The sequence below is a fragment of the Oncorhynchus keta genome, unplaced genomic scaffold (genome assembly GCF_023373465.1).
Source record: "Oncorhynchus keta strain PuntledgeMale-10-30-2019 unplaced genomic scaffold, Oket_V2 Un_scaffold_6411_pilon_pilon, whole genome shotgun sequence".
Classification (NCBI taxonomy): domain Eukaryota; kingdom Metazoa; phylum Chordata; class Actinopteri; order Salmoniformes; family Salmonidae; genus Oncorhynchus; species Oncorhynchus keta.
The window spans coordinates 64,867-87,151 of record NW_026290982.1 but is presented as its reverse complement, the minus strand read 5'-3'; the positions used below and the strand labels follow the sequence as shown (position 1 = coordinate 87,151).

The 22,285-nt window shown below is 48.6% G+C and overlaps 1 protein-coding gene and 2 long non-coding RNA genes across 32 annotated transcripts; all 3 read left to right on the top strand.

Annotated features, from left to right (window-relative positions):
• The first annotated feature begins 1,369 nt into the window (after positions 1-1,369).
• On the top strand, positions 1,370-22,282 carry LOC127929308 (transcription factor A, mitochondrial-like). Its single transcript, XM_052517284.1, has 8 exons — positions 1,370-1,637; positions 1,969-2,019; positions 9,693-9,820; positions 9,912-9,982; positions 14,618-14,767; positions 16,224-16,397; positions 17,800-17,856; positions 21,564-22,282. The coding sequence occupies exons 1-8, from the start codon at positions 1,552-1,554 to the stop codon at positions 21,795-21,797; spliced, it is 951 nt and encodes a 316-aa protein (XP_052373244.1). The 5' UTR covers positions 1,370-1,551; the 3' UTR covers positions 21,798-22,282.
• On the top strand, positions 7,052-8,728 carry LOC127929316 (uncharacterized). Of its 10 annotated transcripts, none has more exons than XR_008134405.1 (4): positions 7,052-7,327; positions 7,377-7,474; positions 7,622-8,062; positions 8,210-8,728. It is a non-coding gene; the product is annotated as an uncharacterized LOC127929316 (long non-coding RNA). The 10 variants fall into 10 exon arrangements; XR_008134404.1 differs by having other exon boundaries at positions 7,377-7,523; XR_008134403.1 differs by having other exon boundaries at positions 7,052-7,425.
• Positions 19,060-21,185, top strand: LOC127929314 (uncharacterized). Of its 21 annotated transcripts, none has more exons than XR_008134379.1 (4): positions 19,060-19,203; positions 20,126-20,193; positions 20,264-20,331; positions 20,542-21,185. It is a non-coding gene; the product is annotated as an uncharacterized LOC127929314 (long non-coding RNA). The 21 variants fall into 21 exon arrangements; XR_008134374.1 differs by having other exon boundaries at positions 19,066-19,238; XR_008134382.1 differs by having other exon boundaries at positions 19,135-19,168.
• Positions 22,283-22,285: the final 3 nt, after the last annotated feature.

Sequence of the window (22,285 nt, the reverse complement as noted above, 5' to 3'; positions counted from 1 at the left end):
CCTCTACGTAGATGACACCATTCTGTACACATCTGGCCCTTCTTTGGACACTGTGTTAACAAGCCTCCAAATGAGCTTTTGACTCACATCAAAAATCTCCAATCCAAAGCTAAATTGAGAATCAGCTTCCTATTTCGCAACAAAGCATCCTTCACTCATGCTGCAAAACATACCCTTGTAAAACTGACCATCCTACCAATCCTCGACTTTGGCGATGTAATTTACAAAATAGCCTCCAATACTCTACTCAGCAAATTGGATGCAGTCTATCACAGTGCCATCCGTTTTGTCACCAAAGCCCCATTTTCTACCCACCACTGCGACCTGTATGCTCTCGTTGGCTGGCCCTCGCTTCATACTCATCGCCAAACCCACTGGCTCCAGGTCATCTACAAGACCCCCTAGGTAAATTCCCCCCCTTATCTCAGCTCGCTGGTCGCCATAGCAGCACCCACCTGTAGCACGCACTCCAGCAGATCTCTCTGGTCACCCCCAAAACCAATTCTTCCTTTGGCCTCCTCTTTCCAATTCCCTGCTGCCAATGACTGGAACGAACTACAAAATTCTCTGAAACTGGAAACACTTAGCTCCCTCACTAGCTTTAAGCACCAACTGTCAGAGCAGCTCACAGATTACTGCACCTGTACATAGCCCATCTATTATTTAGGCCAAACAACTACCTCTCCCCCTATTGTATTTATTTAGCTCCTTTGCACCCCATTATTTCTATCTCTACTTTGCACATTTTTCCACTGCAAATCTACCATTCCAGTGTTTTACTTGCTATATTGTATTTACTTCGTCACCATGGCCTTTTTTTGCCTTTACCTCCCTTATCTCACCTCATTTGCTCACATTGTATATATACTTATTTTTCTACTGTATTATTGACTATGTTTGTTTTACTCCATGTGTAACTCCGTGTTGCTGTATGTGTCGAACTGCTTTGCTTAATCTTGGCCAGGTCGCAATTGTAAATGAGAACTTGTTCTCAACTTGCCTACCTGGTTAAATAAAGGTGAAAAAAATATCGCAGCATTTATAATTTATATAAATGAAACCCATGGGTCAAGAACGCAAAAAATATAATTTATATAAATGAAACCCATGGGTCAAGAACGCAAAAAATATCATTTATATAAATGAAACCCATGGGTCAAGAACGCAAAAAATATCATTTATATAAATGAAACCCGTGGGTCAAGAACGCAAAAAATATCATTTATATAAATGAAACCCGTGGGTCAAGAACACAGCAATTTATTGGAGTAATTCAAAAGTCACTTGATTATTTATTGGTCACATAAATAATTGGTTGACGTTCCCATTTTTCGTGAAAGTGCTGCAGTGAATCTTAAACTACGTAAACACTGCCATGACCTTTTCCCACAATGCAGCGGAGCGGTGAAGGCGGGTTATCCGTGCATGGCAGGGGCAAACGGACATTATTGAATTAGGTAGCTAATAAACAACGAGGAACTTGTGAGCCAGTCAGTCCGGGACAGTACCATTGTTGTCAAAGCTTTATCCCGACCGTCTCGTCAACCAGACATGGCACCTTTCGGTCTGATGTTTTCTGGGGTTTGCCTTTTGAAAAAGTCATTCAGTCTCTTCTCCCACGCATCCAGTCTTCCAAGGTAACATAAGGAGCAAAACGTCCCGTGGTCAAGATAGATATGTTAGGTAGATAGTTAGTAAGCCACCCTGTACAATTTATAATTGGTATTTTAGATTTTTGGACATTCATAAAACCAATTATGCAAAGGAATTGCTTTATTTCCAGCTATCACGCCAGTATTAGTCTAATTAGAGCCTAGTTAGTTAGCTAGTTAAGGTTAGCCAAGGTTAGCTTGACTGGCACTGACTGGTATCCAATGACATGTTTTATTTTTGTCAAATGTTTTTAACCTTTAAAAATGGACAAGTCAGTTAAGAACAAATTCTTATTATTTCCAATGACTGCAAAAGGCGTCCTGTTTGGACGGGGGCTGGTGCCTGCTGGACTGTAAATTCATCAAGGTACTCCACTTTGTTTACCTTCGTTTATCTGTCTTCCCTAGCCCCGAACTCAGGCCCTGTGTCTAGTTAACTGACCCTCTCTGCCCATTCATCTCAATTTTACCTGTTGTTGTTGTCTTAGCTGATAAGCTGTTGTCTTACCAGTTGTTGACTTAGCTAGCTCTCCCAATCAACACCTGTGATTGCTTTATGCCTCTCTCAAATGTTAATATGTCTTGTATACTGTTGTTTAGGATAATTATCATTGTTTTAGTTTACCGCGGAGCCCCTAGTCCCACTACATGCCTTAGATACCTCCTTTGTCCCATCTCCCACACATGCGGTGACCTCACCTAGTATAACCAGCTTGACCAGAGATGCAACCTCTCTTATCATCACTCAGTGCCTGGGCTTACCTCCACTGTACCCGCACCACACCATACCCCTGTCTGCACATTATGCCCTGAATCTATTCTACCACACCCAGAAATCTGCTCCTTTCTGGCCCTTGTTTGGACACTGTGTTAACTAACCTCCAAACGAGCTTCAATGCCATACAACACTTTTTCTGTGGCTTCCTACTGCTCTTAAACGCCTGCAAAACCAAATGCATGCTTTTCAACCGTTCGCTGCCCGCACCTGCCCGCCCGACTAGCATCACTACGGTGGACGGTTCTGACCTAGAATACGTGGACAACTACAAATACCTAGGTGTCTGGCTAGACTGTAAACTCTCCTTCCAGACTCATATCAAACATCTTCAATAAAAAATCTAATCTAGAATCGTCTTTCTATGTCGCAACAAAGCCTCCTTCACTCACGCCGCCAAACTTACCCTAGTAAAACGGACAATCCTACCGATCCTCGACTTCGACGAAGTCATCTACAAAATAACTTTGAATACTCTACTCAGACTACATCCAATTTGCTGTCACAGTGCCATCTGTTTTGTTACCAAAGCACCTTACACCACCCACCACTGCGACCTGTATGCTCTAGTCGGCTGGCCCTCGCTACATATTCTTTGCCAGACCCACTGGCTCCAGGTCATCTATAAGTTTGTGCTAGGTAAAGCTCTGCCTTATCTCAGCTCACTCGTCACGATAACAACACCCACCCGTAGCCCACGCTCCAGCAGATATTTCTCACTGGTCATCCCCAAAGCCAGCACCTCCTTTGGCCGCCTTTCCTTCCAGTTCTCTGCTGCCAGTGACTGAAACAAATTGCAAAAATAGCTGAAGCTGGAGACTTACATTTCCCTCAATAACTTTAAACATCTGCTATCTGACCAGCTAACCCGATCGCTGCAGCTGTACATAGTCCATCTGTAAATAGCCCACCCACCCTACCTCCTCATCCCCATACCTCATCCCCATATTGTTTTTATTTACTTTGCTGCTCTTTTGCACACCTGTATCACTACTTACACACCATCATCTGCACATCTATCACTCCAGTGTTAATCTGCTAAATTTGAATTACCTTGCTACTATGGCATATTTATAGCCTTACTTCCTCATGCCATTTGCACACACTGTATATAGGGGCGGCAGCGTAGCCTAGTGGTTAGAGCGTTGGACTATTAATCGAAAGGTTTCAAGTTCAAACCCCCGAGCTGACAAGGTACAAATCTGTAGTTCTGCCCCTGAACAGGTGCTGTTCCCAGGCCGTCATTGAAAATAAGAATTTGTTCTTAACTGACTTGCCTAGTTAAATAAAGGTAAAATAAAAAATATAGACTCTTTTTTTCTATTGTGTTATTGACTGTACACTTGTTTATTCCATGTGTAACTCTGTTGTTTTTTCTGTCGCACTGCTATGCTTTATCTTGGCCAGGTCGCAGTTGTAAATGAGAACTTGTTCTCAACTAGCTTACCTGGTTAAATAAAGGTGAAATCTTTTTTAAATGAAAAATCTACGACAAAACACATCACAACAAGAGATACCATAACACTACATAAAGAGAGACCTAAGACAAAACACATCACAACAAAAACATGGTGAAACATTATTGGACAACAACGTGCAGAATACCACAGGTATTACATTATTACTATTATCACTGTAAACCACAGGTATTACAGTGAGATGCTTACTTACAGGCTCTAACCAATAGTGCAAAAAAGGTGTTAGGTGAGTGATAGGTAAGTAAAGAAATAAAACAACAGTAAAAAGACAGTGAAAAACAGTAGAGAGGCTATAAACAGTAGAGAGGCTATAAACAGTAGAGAGGCTATAAACAGTAGAGTGGCTATAAACAGTAGAGAGGCTTCTACAGACACCGGTTAGTCAGGCTGATTGAGGTAGTATGTACATATGGTTAAAATGACTATGCATATATGATGAACAGAGAGTAGCAGTAGCATTAAAGAGGGGTTGGCGGGTGGCTGGACACAATGCAGATAGCCCGGTTAGCCAATGTGTGGGAGCACTGGTTGGTCGGCCAATTGAGGTAGTATGTACATGAATGTATAGTTAGTGACTATGCATATATGATGAACCGAGAGTAACAGCAACGTAAAAGAGGGGTTGAGGAGGCACACAATGCAAATAGTCCAGGTAGCCATTTGATTACCTGTTCAGGAGTCTTATGGCTTGGGGGTAAAAACTGTTGAAGCCTTTTTGTCCTAGACTTGGCACTCCGGTAACCGCTTGCCATGCGGTAGTAGAGAGAACCGTCTATGGCTGGGGTCATTGACAATTTTTAGCGCCTTCCTCTGACACCGCCTGGTGTAGAGGTCCTGGATGGCAGGCAGCTTTGCCCCAGTGATGTACTGGGCCTTACGCACTACCCTCTGTAGTGTCTCGCGGTCTGAGGCCGAGCAATTGCCGTACCAGGCAGTGATGCAACCTGTCAGGATGCTCTCGATTAGAGGTCGACGGATTAATAGGAATGGCCGATTTAATTTGGGTATTTTTGGGCGTCGATTTCTTACTTTTTGCCCCACTGTATATAAAAAAAAGATTTAGTCAGCCACCAATTGTGCAAGTTCTCCCACTTAAAAAGACGAGAGAGGCCTGTAATTTTCATCATAGGTACACTTAAACTATGACAGACAAAATGAGGGGGAAAAAATCCCGAAAATCACATTGTAGGATTTTTAATGAATTGATTTGCAAATTATGGTGGAAAATAAGTATTTGATCAATTACAAAAGTTTATCTCAATACTTTCTTATATATCCTTTGTTGGCAATGACAGAGGTCAAATGTTTTCTGTAAGTCTTCACAAGCTTTTCACACACTGTTGCTGGTATTTTGGCCCATTCCTCCATGCAGATCTCCTCTAGAGCAGTGATGTTTTGGGGCTGTTGCTGGGCACACGGACTTTCAACTCCCCCCAAAGATTTTCTATGGGGTTGAGATCTGGAGACTGGCAAGGCCACTCCAGGAGCTTGAAATGCTTCTTACGGAGCCACTCCTTCGTTACACGGTCGGTGTGTTTGGGATCATTGTCATGCTGAAAGACCCAGCCACGTTTCATCTTCAATGCCCTTGCTGATGGTAGGCTTTGTTACGTTGGTCCCAGCTCTCTGCAGGGCATTCACTAGGTCCCCCCGTGTGGTTCTGGGATTTTTGCTCACCGTTCTTGTGGTCATTTTGACCCCATGGGTGAGATCTTGCGTGGAGCCCCAGATCGAGGGAGATTATCAGTGGTCTTGTATGTCTTCCATTTCCTAATAATTGCTCCCACAGTTGATTTCTTCAAACCAAGCTGCTTACCTATTGCAGATTCAGTCTTCCCAGCCTGGTGCAGGTCTACAATTTTGTTTCTGGTGTCCTTTGACAGCTCTTTGGTCTCGGCCATAGTGGAGTTTGGAGTGTGACTGTTTGAGGTTGTGGACAGGTGTCTTTATACTTATACTGATAACAAGTTCAAACAGGTGCCATTAATACAGGTAACGAGTGGAGGACAGAGGAGCCTCTTAAAGAAGAAGTTACAGGTGTGTGAGAGCCAGAAATCTTGCTTGTTTGTAGGTGACCAAATACTTATTTTCCACCATAATCTGCAAATAAATTCATTAAAAATCCTACAATGTGATTTTCTGGATTTTTTCCCCCTCATTTTGTCTGTCATAGTTGAAGTGTACCTATGATGAAAATTACAGGCCTCTCATCTTTTTAAGTGGGAGAACTTGCACAATTGTTGGCTGACTAAACATCGCTGTGCTTGCAAAGAGCTGCTGGCAAAACTCACGAAAGTGCTGTTTGAATGAATGATTACGGGCCTGCTGCTGCTCAGCCAGACTGCTCTATCAAATCAGACTTAATTATAACATAATAACACAGAAATACGAGCCTTTGGTCATTAATATGATTGAATCCGGAAACTGTCATTTAGAAAACAAAAACGTTTATTATTTCAGTGAAATACGGAAACGTTCGGTATTTTATCTAACGGGTGGCATCCCTAAGTCTAAATATATTTCTGTTACATTACACAACCTTCAATGTTATTTCATAATTACGTAAAATTCTGGCAAATTAGGTCGCAATGAGCCAGGCTGCCCAAACTGTTGCATATACCCTGACTCTGCGTGCAATGAACGCAAGATAAATTACACAATTTCCCCTGGTTAATATTGCATGCTAAACTGGATCAGTAGTTATAACTAGTGATTATGATTGATTGTTTTTTACAAGATAAGTTTAATGCTAGCTAGCAATTTACCTTGGCTTCTACTACATTCGCGTAACAGGCATGCTACTCGTGGAGTGCAATGGTTAGAGCGTTGGACTAGTTAACTGTGCGGTTGCAAGATTGGAACCCCTGAGCTGACAAGGTGAAAATCTGTCGTTCTGCCCCTGAACAAGGCAGTTAACCCACCGTTCCTAGGCGGTCATTGAAAATAAGAATGTGTTCTTAACTGACTTGCCTAGTTAAATAAATAAATAATAAAAACATCTGTGTCCAAAAATACCAATTTCAGATTGTTATGAAAACTTGAAATCGGCCCTAATTAATCGGCCATACCGATTAATCGGTCGACACCTAGTGTGTAGTAGGGAGAATGTATTGTGGTGTGGTGGCTCATTTCTCTAGTATCAAATGAGGAGAGACAAACTTATCACACAAGTCAGAGTTATACTTAAACTAAATCTTTAACAATGAGAGCTTTGCAATAGCATTTGACTTTCAATGATGCACCATTTCTAATGAACCATTGAAAAGTGACAACACAAAAGTAGATCCTTTATAGCCGACATACACCCCTCTCAGCCGAAATGACGAACAACAGATACATAGAATGGGTCACAAGGTTAAGATTTGTATGAAAGGTATCTATAATACATAGAATGGGTCACCAGGTTAAGATTTGTATGAAAGGTATCTATAATACATAGAATGGGTCACAAGGTTAAGATTTGTATGAAAGGTATCTATAATACATAGAATGGGTCACCAGGTTAAGATTTGTATGAAAGGTATCTATAATACATAGAATGGGTCACAAGGTTAAGATTTGTATGAAAGGTATCTATAATACATAGAATGGGTCACAAGGTTAAGATTTGTATGAAAGGTATTTATAATACATAGAATGGGTCACAAGGTTAAGATTTGTATGAAAGGTATTTATAATACATAGAATGGGTCACCAGGTTAAGATTTGTATGAAAGGTATCTATAATACATAGAATGGGTCACCAGGTTAAGATTTGTATGAAAGGTATCTATAATACATAGAATGGGTCACAAGGTTAAGATTTGTATGAAAGGTATCTATAATACATAGAATGGGTCACAAGGTTAAGATTTGTATGAAAGGTATCTATAATACATAGAATGGGTCACAAGGTTAAGATTTGTATGAAAGGTATCTATAATACATAGAATGGGTCACAAGGTTAAGATTTGTATGAAAGGTATCTATAATACATAGAATGGGTCACAAGGTTAAGATTTGTATGAAAGGTATCTATAATACATAGAATGGGTCACAAGGTTAAGATTTGTATGAAAGGTATTTATAATACATAGAATGGGTCACAAGGTTAAGATTTGTATGAAAGGTATCTATAATACATAGAATGGGTCACAAGGTTAAGATTTGTATGAAAGGTATTTATAATACATAGAATGGGTCACCAGGTTAAGATTTGTATGAAAGGTATCTATAATACATAGAATGGGTCACAAGGTTAAGATTTGTATGAAAGGTATCTATAATACATAGAATGGGTCACCAGGTTAAGATTTGTATGAAAGGTATCTATAATACATAGAATGGGTCACCAGGTTAAGATTTGTATGAAAGGTATCTATAATACATAGAATGGGTCACAAGGTTAAGATTTGTATGAAAGGTATCTATAATACATAGAATGGGTCACCAGGTTAAGATTTGTATGAAAGGTATCTATAATACATAGAATGGGTCACAAGGTTAAGATTTGTATGAAAGGTATCTATAATACATAGAATGGGTCACAAGGTTAAGATTTGTATGAAAGGTATCTATAATACATAGAATGGGTCACCAGGTTAAGATTTGTATGAAAGGTATCTATAATACATAGAATGGGTCACCAGGTTAAGATTTGTATGAAAGGTATCTATAATACATAGAATGGGTCACAAGGTTAAGATTTGTATGAAAGGTATCTATAATACATAGAATGGGTCACCAGGTTAAGATTTGTATGAAAGGTATCTATAATACATAGAATGGGTCACAAGGTTAAGATTTGTATGAAAGGTATCTATAATACATAGAATGGGTCACAAGGTTAAGATTTGTATGAAAGGTATCTATAATACATAGAATGGGTCACAAGGTTAAGATTTGTATGAAAGGTATCTATAATACATAGAATGGGTCACAAGGTTAAGATTTGTATGAAAGGTATCTATAATACATAGAATGGGTCACAAGGTTAAGATTTGTATGAAAGGTATCTATAATACATAGAATGGGTCACAAGGTTAAGATTTGTATGAAAGGTATTTATAATACATAGACTGGGGCACAAGGTTAAGATTTGTATGAAAGGTATCTATAATACATAGACTGGGTCACAAGGTTAAGATTTGTATGAAAAGTATTTATAATACATAGCAGACAGCATCTGCTGTGTCAACAGTTTTCATTGTATAGACCAGTGGCTGGTCCTCTGACTCCAAACTGGAACCATCTCTCCCTGCTACGGTATAGAACAGAAACATTACCTCATTCTCTGGAATGCTCAGCAGCAGCTACTCTTCCTGGGGTTTATTATGGATCCCCATTAGTTCCTGCTAAGGCAGCAGCTACTCTTCCTGGGGTTTATTATGGATCCCCATTAGTTCCTGCCAAGGCAGCAGCTACTCTTCCTGGGGTTTATTATGGATCCCCATTAGTTCCTGCTAAGGCAGCAGCTACTCTTCCTGGGGTTTATTATGGATCCTCATTAGTTCCTGCTAAGGCAGCTGCTACTCTCCCTGCTACGGTATAGAACAGAAACATTACCTCATTCTCTGGAATGCTCTCTAGGTTTTATCACCCAAAGACATCGTAAATCTCCAGTCAGTGTAATCTCCCAGAAGCCCATCCTCAGTAGAACACACACACAATAGTTAACAAAATACTCTATTCTGTTGCATAACACAACCATGATGCAATAAAAGCATTATAACATAATCTTGCAATTTTTCCATTACAAGGGATAATGTGTTGTAGGGATAATGTGTTGTGTGTGTGTGTGTGTTGTAGGTTCGTCAATGTGATCCCAGCTGTAAAGAGTTTGACCACCATTGCAGGCGCTCCCCCTAAGAAGCCCCTGAACGGATACATGAGATTTGTGAAACAGCAACAACCTCTCGTTGTCAGGGAGTATCCAGGTGACTGGTGTTAGAATGGACAGTGTCTCTACAGCTTCACTCATTCCTTTGTCTTCACACATCACTGAGTTAATGTTGATGTGAGTTTCAGATGTCAAAGCTGTCGATGTGATAAGGAAGATTGCTCAGCAGTGGAGAACTCTGACAGCAGACCAGAAACAGGTAGGTTGTGTCTTGATTCAGTAGGGACACTTCAGTAGACAGCAAGGCCCCCCAGACCCTGACACTGTGGACAGCAAGGCCCCCCAGACCCTGACACTGTGGACAGCAAGGCCCCCAGACCCTGACACTGTGGACAGCAGTGGAGAACTCTGACAGCAGACCAGAAACAGGTAGGTTGTGTCTTGATTCAGTAGGGACACTTCAGTAGACAGCAAGGCCCCCCAGACCCTGACACTGTGGACAGCAATAGACCCTGACACTGTGGACAGCAAGGCCCCCCGACCCTGACACATTGGACAGCAAGGCCCCCATACCCTGACGGGTGGACAGCAGGCCCCCCAGACCCTGACACCGTGGACAGCAGGGACCCCTCCCATACCCTGACACCGTGGACAGCAGGGACCCCTCCCAGACCCTGACACCTTGGACAGCAGGGACCCCTCCCAGACCCTGACACCCTGGACAGCAGGGCCCCCAGACCCTGACACCGTGGACAGCAGGCCCGCCCCCCGACCCTGACACCGTGGACAGCATGCCCCAGAACCTGGCACCTTGGACAGCAGGGCCCCCAGAACCTGGCACCTTGGACAGCAGGGCCCCCAGAACCTGGCACCTTGGACAGCAGGGACCCCCCAGACCCTGACACCGTGGACAGCATGCCCACCCCCCGACCCTGACACCGTGGACAGCAGGGCCCCAGAACCTGGCACCTTGGACAGCAGGGACCCCCAGACCCTGACAGCTTGGACAGCAGGGACCCCAGACCCTGACACTTTGGGCAGCAGGGCACCCCAGACCCTGGCACCTTGGACAGCAGGGACCCCCAGACCCTGACACTTTGGGCAGCAGGGCACACCAGACCCTGGCACCTTGGACAGCAGGGCCCCCCAGACCCTGACACCTTGGACAGCAGGGCCCCCAGAACCTGACACTGTGGACAGCAGGGACCCCCCCAGACCCTGACACCTTGGACAGCAGGGCCCCCCAGACCCTGACACTTGGACAGCAGGGCCCCCAGACCCTGACACTGTGGACAGCAGGCCCCCAGACCCTGACACCTTGGACAGCAGGGCCCCCAGACCCTGACACCTTGGACAGCATGCCCCCCCCCAGACCCTGACACCTTGGACAGCATGCCCCCCAGACCCTGACACCTTGGACAGCATGCCTCCCCAGACCCTGACACCTTGGACAGCATGCCCCCCCCAGACCCTGACACCTTGGACAGCAGGGCCCCCAGACCCTGACACCATGGACAGCAGGGCCCCCAAGACCCTGACACCTTGGACAGCAGGGCCCCTCAGACCCAGACCCCCAGACCCTGACACCGTGGACAGCAGGTCCCCCAGACCCTGACACCTTGGACAGCAGGGCCCCCAGACCCTGACACCCTGGACAGCAGGGCCCCCAGACCCTGACACCGTGGACAGCATGCCTCCCCTCCCAGACCCTGACACCCTGGACAGCAGGGCCCCCAGACCCTGACACCGTGGACAGCAGGGCCCCCCAGACCCTGACACCTTGGACAGCATGCCTCCCCCCCAGACCCTGACACCTTGGACAGCAGGGCCCCCAGACCCTGACACCCTGGACAGCAGGCCCCCAGACCCTGACACCGTGGACAGCATGCCCCCCCCTCCCAGACCCTGACACCCTGGACAGCAGACCCCCAGACCCTGACACCGTGGACAGCAGGGCCCCCCAGACCCTGACACCTTGGACAGCATGCCTCCCCCTCCCAGACCCTGACACCATGGACAGCATGCCCCCCCTCCCAGACCCTGACACCTTGGACAGCATGCCTCCCCCTCCCAGACCCTGACACCTTGGACAGCAGGGCCCCCAGACCCTGACACCGTGGACAGCAGGGCCCCCCAGACCCTGACACCTTGGACAGCAGGCCCCCAGACCCTGACACCTGGACAGCAGGGCCCCCCCAGACCCTGACACCTTGGACAGCATGCCTCCCCTCCCAGACCCTGACACCTTGGACAGCATGCCTCCCCCTCCCAGACCCTGACACCTTGGACAGCATGCCCCCCCCAGACCCTGACACCTTGGACAGCATGCCCCCCAGACCCTGACACCTTGGACAGCAGGGCCCCCAGACCCTGACACCATGGACAGCAGGGCCCCCCCAAGACCCTGACACCTTGGACAGCAGGGCCCCTCAGACCCTGACAGCAGGGCCCCCAGACCCTGACACCGTGGACAGCAGGTCCCCCAGACCCTGACACCTTGGACAGCAGGGCCCCCAGACCCTGACACCCTGGACAGCAGGGCCCCCAGACCCTGACACCGTGGACAGCATGCCTCCCCTCCCAGACCCTGACACCGTGGACAGCAGGCCCCCAGACCCTGACACCGTGGACAGCAGGGCCCCCCAGACCCTGACACCTTGGACAGCATGCCTCCCCCTCCCAGACCCTGACACCTTGGACAGCAGGGCCCCCAGACCCTGACACCCTGGACAGCAGGGCCCCCAGACCCTGACACCGTGGACAGCATGCCCCCCTCCCAGACCCTGACACCCTGGACAGCAGGGCCCCCCAGACCCTGACACCGTGGACAGCAGGGCCCCCCCAGACCCTGACACCTGGACAGCATGCCTCCCCTCCCAGACCCTGACACCATGGACAGCATGCCCCCCCCCAGACCCTGACACCTTGGACAGCATGCCCCCCCCAGACCCTGACACCCTGGACAGCAGGGCCCCCAGACCCTGACACCGTGGACAGCAGGCCCCCCAGACCCTGACACCTTGGACAGCATGCCCCCCCTCCCAGACCCTGACACCCTGGACAGCAGGGCCCCCAGACCCTGACACCGTGGACAGCAGGGCCCCCCCCAGACCCTGACACCTGGACAGCATGGCCCCCCCAGACCCTGACACCTTGGACAGCAGGGCCCCCAGACCCTGACACCCTGGACAGCAGGGCCCCCAGACCCTGACACCGTGGACAGCATGGCCCCCTCCCAGACCCTGACACCTTGGACAGCAGGGCCCCCAGACCCTGACACCGTGGACAGCAGGGCCCCCCCAGACCCTGACACCTTGGACAGCATGCCCCCCTCCCAGACCCTGACACCATGGACAGCATGCCCCCCTCCCAGACCCTGACACCTTGGACAGCATGGCCCCCCCAGACCCAGACCCTGACACCCTGGACAGCAGGGCCCCCAGACCCTGACACCGTGGACAGCAGGGCCCCCCAGACCCTGACACCTTGGACAGCATGGCTCCCCCCCAGACCCTGACACCATGGACAGCAGGGCCCCCAGACCCTGACACCATGGACAGCATGGCCCCCCTCCCAGACCCTGACACCATGGACAGCAAGGCCCCCCCCCCAGACCCTGACACCATGGACAGCAGGGCCCCCCAGACCCTGACACCATGGACAGCAGGGCCCCCCCCAGACCCTGACACCTTGGACAGCATGGCTCCCCCTCCCAGACCCTGACACCTGGACAGCAGGGCCCCCAGACCCTGACACCGTGGACAGCAGGGCCCCCCAGACCCTGACACCGTGGACAGCATGGCTCCCCTGCCTCCCAGACCCTGACACCATGGACAGCATGGCCCCCCCAGACCCTGACACCTTGGACAGCAGGGCCCCCCAGACCCTGACACCATGGACAGCAGGGCCCCCAGACCCTGACACCATGGACAGCAGGGCCCCCAGACCCTGACACCGTGGACAGCAGGGCCCCCAGACCCTGACACCGTGGACAGCAGGGCCCCCAGACCCTGACACCATGGACAGCAGGGCCCCCAGACCCTGACACCGTGGACAGCATGCCCCCCCCAGACCCTGACACCATGGACAGCAGGGCCCCCAGACCCTGACACCTTGGACAGCATGGCCCCCCCAGACCCTGACACCTTGGACAGCAGGGCCCCCCAGACCCTGACACCATGGACAGCAGGGCCCCCAGACCCTGACACCGTGGACAGCAGGGCCCCCAGACCCTGACACCGTGGACAGCAGGGCCCCCAGACCCTGACACCGTGGACAGCAGGGCCCCCAGACCCTGACACCGTGGACAGCAGGGCCCCCAGACCCTGACACCGTGGACAGCATGCCCCCCCCAGACCCTGACACCGTGGACAGCAGGGCCCCCCAGACCCTGACACCGTGGACAGCATGGCCCCCCCCAGACCCTGACACCGTGGACAGCAGGGCCCCAGACCCTGACACCATGGACAGCAGGGCCCCCCCAGACCCTGACACCTTGGACAGCAGGGCCCCCCCCCAGACCCTGACACCTTGGACAGCAGGGCCCCCAGACCCTGACACCGTGGACAGCAGGGCCCCCCAGACCCTGACACCATGGACAGGGCCCCCAGACCCACCATGGACAGCAGGGCCCCCAGATATCTTCTTTCTCCGTGTGTGACAGAGAATACATTTGACACTTCTGTAGTCCATGTTTGCACCTTCCATCAGAGAAGACGACACAGACTGTCATGCGTCTACTTCCTACCAACATGGATGTACTTGCCAGTATTTAAATAACTGAAAATAGGCTGTTTGACTTATAGCCTACCTGAAATTGACATATCAGTGTTGTTGTACTGTGGACAGACTTGTGTGGTTAATTAGCTAAATACATGTTGACTTCCCCCCACAGCCTTTTCAACAGGCGTCAGTGGTTGCCAGGGAACAGTTTAAGGTGGACATGCAGAGGTACCAGTCCCAGCTCACACCTGCACAGGCTGCTGCTCTGAAACAGGAGAGGAGACTGAGGCTGGCCAAGAGGAAAGCCATCAGGAGGAAGAGGGTGAGTGTAGCTCATTGATCTTCATAGTAGAGGTTGACCGATTAATCAGAATGGCAGATTAATTCGGGCCGATTTCAAGTTTTCATAACAATCGGAAATCGGTATTTTTGGACACCGATTTGGCCAATTTTTTAAAATTGTATTTTAATGTATTTTTTACACCTTTATTTAATCTTTATTTAACTAGGCAAGTCAGTTAAGAACATGTTCTTATTTTCAATGACTGTGGGTTAACTGCCTCATTCAGGGGCAGAACGACAGATTTTCACCTTGTCAGCTCGGGGGATCCAATCTTTCAACCTTACAGTTAACTAGTCCAACGCTATAACCACCTGCCTCTCGTTGCACTCCACAAGGAGTCTGCCTGTTACGCGAATGCAGTAAGCCAAACTAAGTTGCTAGCTAGCATTAAACTTATCTTATAAAAACAATCAATCATAATCACTAGTTAACTACACATGGTTGATGATATTACTAGATATTATCTAGCGTGTCCTGCGTTGCATATAATCTGACTGAGCGGTGGTCGGCAGAAGCAGGTGCATAAACATTCATTCAAACAGCACTTTCTTTGCGTTTTGCCAGCAGCTCTTCGTTGTGCATCAAGCATTGCGCTGTTTATGACTTCAAGCCTATCAACTCCCGAGATGAGGCTGGTGTAACCGAAGTGAAATGGCTAGCTAGTTAGCGCGTGCTAATAGTGTTTCAAACGTCACTCGCTCTGAGCCTTCTAGTGGTTGTTCCCCCTTGCTCTGCATGGGTAACGCTGCTTCGATGGTGGCTGTTGTCGTTGTGTTCCTGGTTCGAGCCCAGGGAGGAGCGAGGAGAGGGACGGAAGCTATACTGTTACACTGGCAATACTAAAGTGCCTATAAGAACATCCAATAGTCAAAGGTTAATGAAATACAAATGGTACAGAGAGAAATAGTCCTATATTTCCTATAATAAATACAACCTAAAACTTCTTACCTGGGAATATTGAAGACTCATGTTAAAAGGAACCACCAGCTTTCATATGTTCTGAGCAAGGAACTGAAACGTTAGCTTTCTTACATGGCACATATTGCACTTTTACTTTCTTCTCCAACACTTTGTTTTTGCATTATTTAAGCCAAATTGAACATGTTTCATTATTTATTTGAGGCTAAATTGGTTTTATTGATGTATTATATTAAGTTTAAATAAGTGTTCATTCAGTATTGTTGTAATTGTTATATAATCAGCTTTTTTGGTCCTCCAATAATCGGTATCGGCTTTGAAAAATCATTATCGGTTGACCTCTACTTCATAGTGATGTGCTGTGGGCCGTGGACACTATTTGGCATGACAGGCCCCTCCTAGTGAATGTAATGGCATACTACTAAGGCCTTGTGATAGTATTAGTAGTGGTGTGTTCTGATGTTGTGCCACTGAAATGTTCCTGGTGACTCGTCTGACCACCATCTTCCACTTTTAGGAGTTGAACAGTCTTGGCAAACCCAAACGTCCCCCGGTCGTCCTTAACATCTTCATGGCAGAACACTTTGAGGAGTCCAGGGGACGACCACACAGGTTGGTACTGAGGAGTCCAGAGGGGGGGGGGACCACACAGGTTGGTACTGAGGAGTCCAGAGGGGGGGGGACCACGCAGGTTGGTACTGAGGAGTTACTGAGGAGTCCAGGGGGGGAACCACGGGTTGGTACTGAGGAGTTACTGAGGAGTCAGGGGGGAACCACGCAGGTTGGTACTGAGGAGTTACTGAGGAGTCCAGAGGGGGGAGACCACACAGGTTGGTACTGAGGAGTTACTGAGGAGTCCAGAGGGGGGGGAACCACGCTGGTTGGTACTGAGGAGTTACTGAGGAGTCCAGAGGGGGGGAACCACGCAGGTTGGTACTGAGGAGTCCAGAGGAGGGGGGACCACGCAGGTTGGTACTGAGGAGTCCAGAGGAGGGGGGGACCTCGGGTTGGTACTGAGGAGTCCAGAGGAGGGGGGAACCACAGGTTGGTACTGAGGAGTCCAGAGGGGGGAACCACGCAGGTTGGTACTGAGGAGTCCAGAGGGGGGGGAACCACGCAGGTTGGTACTGAGGAGTTACTGAGGAGTCCAGAGGGGGGGGGAACCACGCAGGTTGGTACTGAGGAGTCCAGAGGGGGGACCACACAGGTTGCTACTGAGGAGTCCAGAGGGGGGAACCACGCAGGTTGGTACTGAGGAGTTACTGAGGAGTCCAGAGGGGGGAACCACTCAGGTTGGTACTGAGGAGTCCAGAGGGGGGACCACACAGGTTGCTACTGAGGAGTCCAGGGGGAGGCACTCAGGTCGGTACTGAGGAGTCCAGAGGGGGGGGCACTCAGGTTGGTACTGAGGATTCCAGAGGGGGGGGCACTCAGGTTGGTACTGAGGAGTCCAGAGGGGGTGACCACTCAGGTTGGTACTGAGGATTCCAGGGGGGACCACTCAGGTTGGTACTGTGGAGTCCAGGGGGGGACCACTCAGGTTGGTACTGGGAGTCCAGGGGGGCACACAGGTCGGTACTGTGGAGTCCAGGGGGGCACACAGGTTGGTACTGAGGAGTCCAGGGGGGACCACTCAGGTTGGTACTGTGGAGTCCAGGGGGACCACTCAGGTTGGTACTGTGGAGTCCAGGGGGGCACTCAGGTTGGTACTGAGGAGTCCAGGGGGGACCACTCAGGTTGGTACTGTGGAGTCCAGAGGGGGGGTGGGGTGGCACTCGGGTTGGTACTGAGGAGTCCAGAGGGGGGCACACAGGTTGGTACTGAGGAGTCCAGAGGGGGGCACACAGGTTGGTACTGTGGAGTCCAGAGGGGGGCACACAGGTTGGTACTGTGGGTCCAGAGGGGGGCCACACAGGTTGGTATCAGTGTCCAGTAATCAAATACTGTTTCATGAGTTGTGAGTCAATGGGATGAAAATATAATATTCTTTAACACATTCCATTATACCAGCGTTAAAGAGATGGTTGATATGTAATCTAAATGGAACGCTATAACAACCACCTGTTATAATGCTGTCACCTTTTTCCCCTCAGGGCAAGATGAAGATGCTGCGGGAGGACTGGACCAAACTGTCAACCTCACAGAAACAAGTAGGTGGAATGAAGTGTTTGATACAGTGCATTCGGTACGTTTCATCTCTCTGTACTTTCCTCCGTTCATCTTTGCCTTGATCATGACTGCTGCCACCACCATGCTTCACCGTAGTGATGGTGCCAGGTTTCCTCCAGACGTGATGCTGCCACCACCATGCTTCACCGTAGTGAATGGTGCCAGGTTTCCTCCAGACGTGATGCTGCCACCACCATGCTTCACCGTAGTGATGGTGCCAGGTTTCCTCCAGACGTGATGCTGCCACCACCATGCTTCACCGTAGTGATGGTCCCAGGTTTCCTCCAGACGTGATGCTGCCACCACCATGCTTCACCGTAGTGATGGTGCCAGGTTACCTCCAGATGTGAATCTTGGCATTGGGGCCACAGAGTTCAATCTTGGTTTCGTCAGACTGGAGACACGTTTTGTTTCTCATGGTCTGAGAGTCATTTAGGTTCCTTTTTGCAAGCTCCAAGCGGGCTGTCACTTGCCTTTTTACTGAGGAGTGGCTTCCGTCTGGCCACTCTACCATAAATGCCTGATTGGTGGAGTGCTGCAGATATGGTTGTCCTTCTGGAAGGTTCTCCCTCTCCTTTTATGCATCTCTGTTTCGACGCCAAACATGCCAATGCTGTATCTGACCAAACTTTCAATTTTGGTCCCATCGGACCAGAGCACCTTCTTCCAGTCATAACTTAAATGACGTTTGGCTCCAAGCGCTTGCGTCTGTGTCTTGGGGTCAGAAAGGGCTTTCTTCTGGCAACCCTTTCAAAGAGCCTGTGGTTGTGGAGGTGGCGTCTGTTGGAGCTTTCTTCTGGGAACCCTTTCAAAGAGCCTGTGGTTGTGGAGGTGGCGTCTGTTGGAGCTTTCTTCTGGGAACCCTTTCAAAGAGCCTGTGGTTGTGGAGGTGGCGTCTGATGGGGCTTTCTTCTGGGAACCCTTTCAAAGAGCCTGTGGTTGTGGAGGTGGCGTCTGATGGGGCTTTCTTCTGGCAACCCTTCCAAAGAGCCTGTGCCTGTGGAGGTGGCGTCTGATGGGGCTTTCTTCTGGCAACCCTTCCAAAGAGCCTGTGGTTGTGGAGGTGGCGTCTGATGGAGGTTTCTGATACCTGGTGACCCCCAAGACGCCACCAAGGCCTGCAATTCTTTCACAGTGATTCTTGGGGATTTTGTTGCTTCTCTCACCATCCTCCTCCCATTCCTGGGGGAATCTTCTACCCGTGAGGTTTTCAACTGTTCCATATCTTTTATCATTTTTAATAATTGCCCTGACAGGGCTCTACATGACTAACTGACTCTGTGTGCTCTGCAGGTCTACATGACTAACTGACTCTGTGTGCTCTGCAGGTCTACATGACTAACTGACTCTGTGTGCTCTGCAGGTCTACATGACTAACTGACTCTCTGTGCTCTGCAGCTCTACATGACTAACTGACTGTGTGCTCTGCAGCTCTAGTGACTAACTGATCTGTGTGCTCTGCAGGTCTTCATGACTAACTGACTCTGTGTGCTCTGCAGGTCTACATGACTAACTGACTCTGTGTGCTCTGCAGGTCTACATGACTAACTGACTCTCTGTGCTCTGCAGCTCTACATGACTAACTGACTGTGTGCTCTGCAGCTCTACATGACTAACTGACTCTGTGTGCTCTGCAGCTCTACATGACTAACTGACTCTGTGTGCTCTGCAGGTCTACATGACTAACTGACTCTGTGTGCTCTGCAGGTCTACATGACTAACTGACTCTTGTGCTCTGCAGGTCTACATGACTAACTGACTCTGTGCTCTGCAGGTCTACATGACTAACTGACTCTGTGTGCTCTGCAGGTCTTGACTAACTGACTCTGTGCTCTGCAGGTCTTGACTAACTGACTCTGTGTGCTCTGCAGGTCTACATGACTAACTGACTCTGTTGCTCTGCAGGTCTAATGACTAACTGACTCTGTGTGCTCTGCAGGTCTACATGACTAACTGACTCTGTGTGCTCTGCAGGTCTACATGACTAACTGACTCTGTGTGCTCTGCAGCTCTACATGACTAACTGACTCTGTGTGCTCTGCAGCTCTACATGACTAACTGACTGTGTGCTCTGCAGGTCTACATGACTAACTGACTCTGTGTGCTCTGCAGGTCTACATGACTAACTGACTCTGTGTGCTCTGCAGGTCTACATGACTAACTGACTCTGTGTGCTCTGCAGGTCTACATGACTAACTGACTCTCTGTGCTCTGCAGGTCTACATGACTAACTGACTCTGTGCTCTGCAGGTCTACATGACTAACTGACTCTGTGCTCTGCAGGTCTACATGACTAACTGACTCTGTGTGCTCTGCAGGTCTACATGACTAACTGACTCTGTGTGCTCTGCAGGTCTACATGACTAACTGACTCTGTGTGCTCTGCAGGTCTACATGACTAACTGACTGTGTGCTCTGCAGCTCTACATGACTAACTGACTCTGTGTGCTCTGCAGGTCTACATGACTAACTGACTCTGTGTGCTCTGCAGGTCTACATGACTAACTGACTCTGTGTGCTCTGCAGGTCTACATGACTAACTGACTCTGTGTGCTCTGCAGGTCTACATGACTAACTGACTCTGTGTGCTCTGCAGGTCTACATGACTAACTGACTCTGTGTGCTCTGCAGCTCTACATGACTAACTGACTCTGTGTGCTCTGCAGGTCTACATGACTAACTGACTCTGTGCTCTGCAGGTCTACATGACTAACTGACTCTGTGTGCTCTGCAGGTCTACATGACTAACTGACTCTGTGTGCTCTGCAGGTCTACATGACTAACTGACTCTGTGTGCTCTGCAGGTCTACATGACTAACTGACTCTGTGCTCTGCAGGTCTACATGACTAACTGACTCTGTGTGCTCTGCAGGTCTACATGACTAACTGACTCTGTGTGCTCTGCAGGTCTACATGACTAACTGACTCTGTGCTCTGCAGGTCTACATGACTAACTGACTCTGTGTGCTCTGCAGGTCTACATGACTAACTGACTCTGTGCTCTGCAGGTCTACATGACTAACTGACTCTGTGTGCTCTGCAGGTCTACATGACTAACTGACTCTGTGTGCTCTGCAGCTCTACATGACTAACTGACTCTGTGTGCTCTGCAGGTCTACATGACTAACTGACTCTGTGCTCTGCAGGTCTACATGACTAACTGACTCTGTGTGCTCTGCAGGTCTACATGACTAACTGACTCTGTGTGCTCTGCAGGTCTACATGACTAACTGACTCTGTGTGCTCTGCAGGTCTACATGACTAACTGACTCTGTGTGCTCTGCAGGTCTACATGACTAACTGACTCTGTGTGCTCTGCAGCTCTACATGACTAACTGACTCTGTGCTCTGCAGGTCTACATGACTAACTGACTCTGTGTGCTCTGCAGGTCTACATGACTAACTGACTCTGTGTGCTCTGCAGGTCTACATGACTAACTGACTCTGTGTGCTCTGCAGGTCTACATGACTAACTGACTCGGTGTGCTCTGCAGGTCTACATGACTAACTGACTCTGTGTGCTCTGCAGGTCTACATGACTAACTGACTGTGTGCTCTGCAGGTCTACATGACTAACTGACTCTGTGTGCTCTGCAGGTCTACATGACTAACTGACTCTGTGCTCTGCAGGTCTACATGACTGACTGACTCTGTGTGCTCTGCAGGTCTACATGACTAACTGACTCTGTGTGCTCTGCAGGTCTACATGCAGCTGGCGGAGGATGATAAAGTGCGCTATAAGAATGAGATGAAGTCCTGGGAGGAACACATGATGGATATTGGACGGGAGGACCTGATCAGACGGAAAGAGACCCACAAGAACAAAACCGCCACTAAAGGAGTCAAACAGAAATCCAAAGTGAACGTGGTGAAAAGTAAATCTGCAGGAGCTACGACAGTGAGGAGTGGGGAAAAGGCCTGAGTTGTTCTAGAGAGGAAGGGTGATGGAAGGCAAGTTACCGTCCCAAATAAAATACATTTTGTTTATAGTCATATCAATGCTCGTAGCGCCTCAAACTGTGAATGAACCTTCACCAGTCTGGGAAAGATCATGAAACATAACATAGTATGAAAAGATGAATTATGTTGAAGTTAAGTTCCTGTCACCAGGGCCACGTTCTGTATATACTGTCTCTATACACAGGCCAGTCTATGCTAGATATAGTCTTTGTTAAGAGACGTGTTGACCAGTTACTTTGTTTGTAGACTTAGTTTTCGCATGTTTTGTATCTAATTTTTATTAAATAAACATTTACGTACATAAAAAAAGACTTTATATTATACACAATGTTTATACAGCGAAAACAAATTGGGAGGAAATCAGACAAGGTACTTAAACACTGTATGATGAAAGTAAACTATGTACAAAAAACTACAATATCTACACAGTTCATCCTCACATCGTGTCTA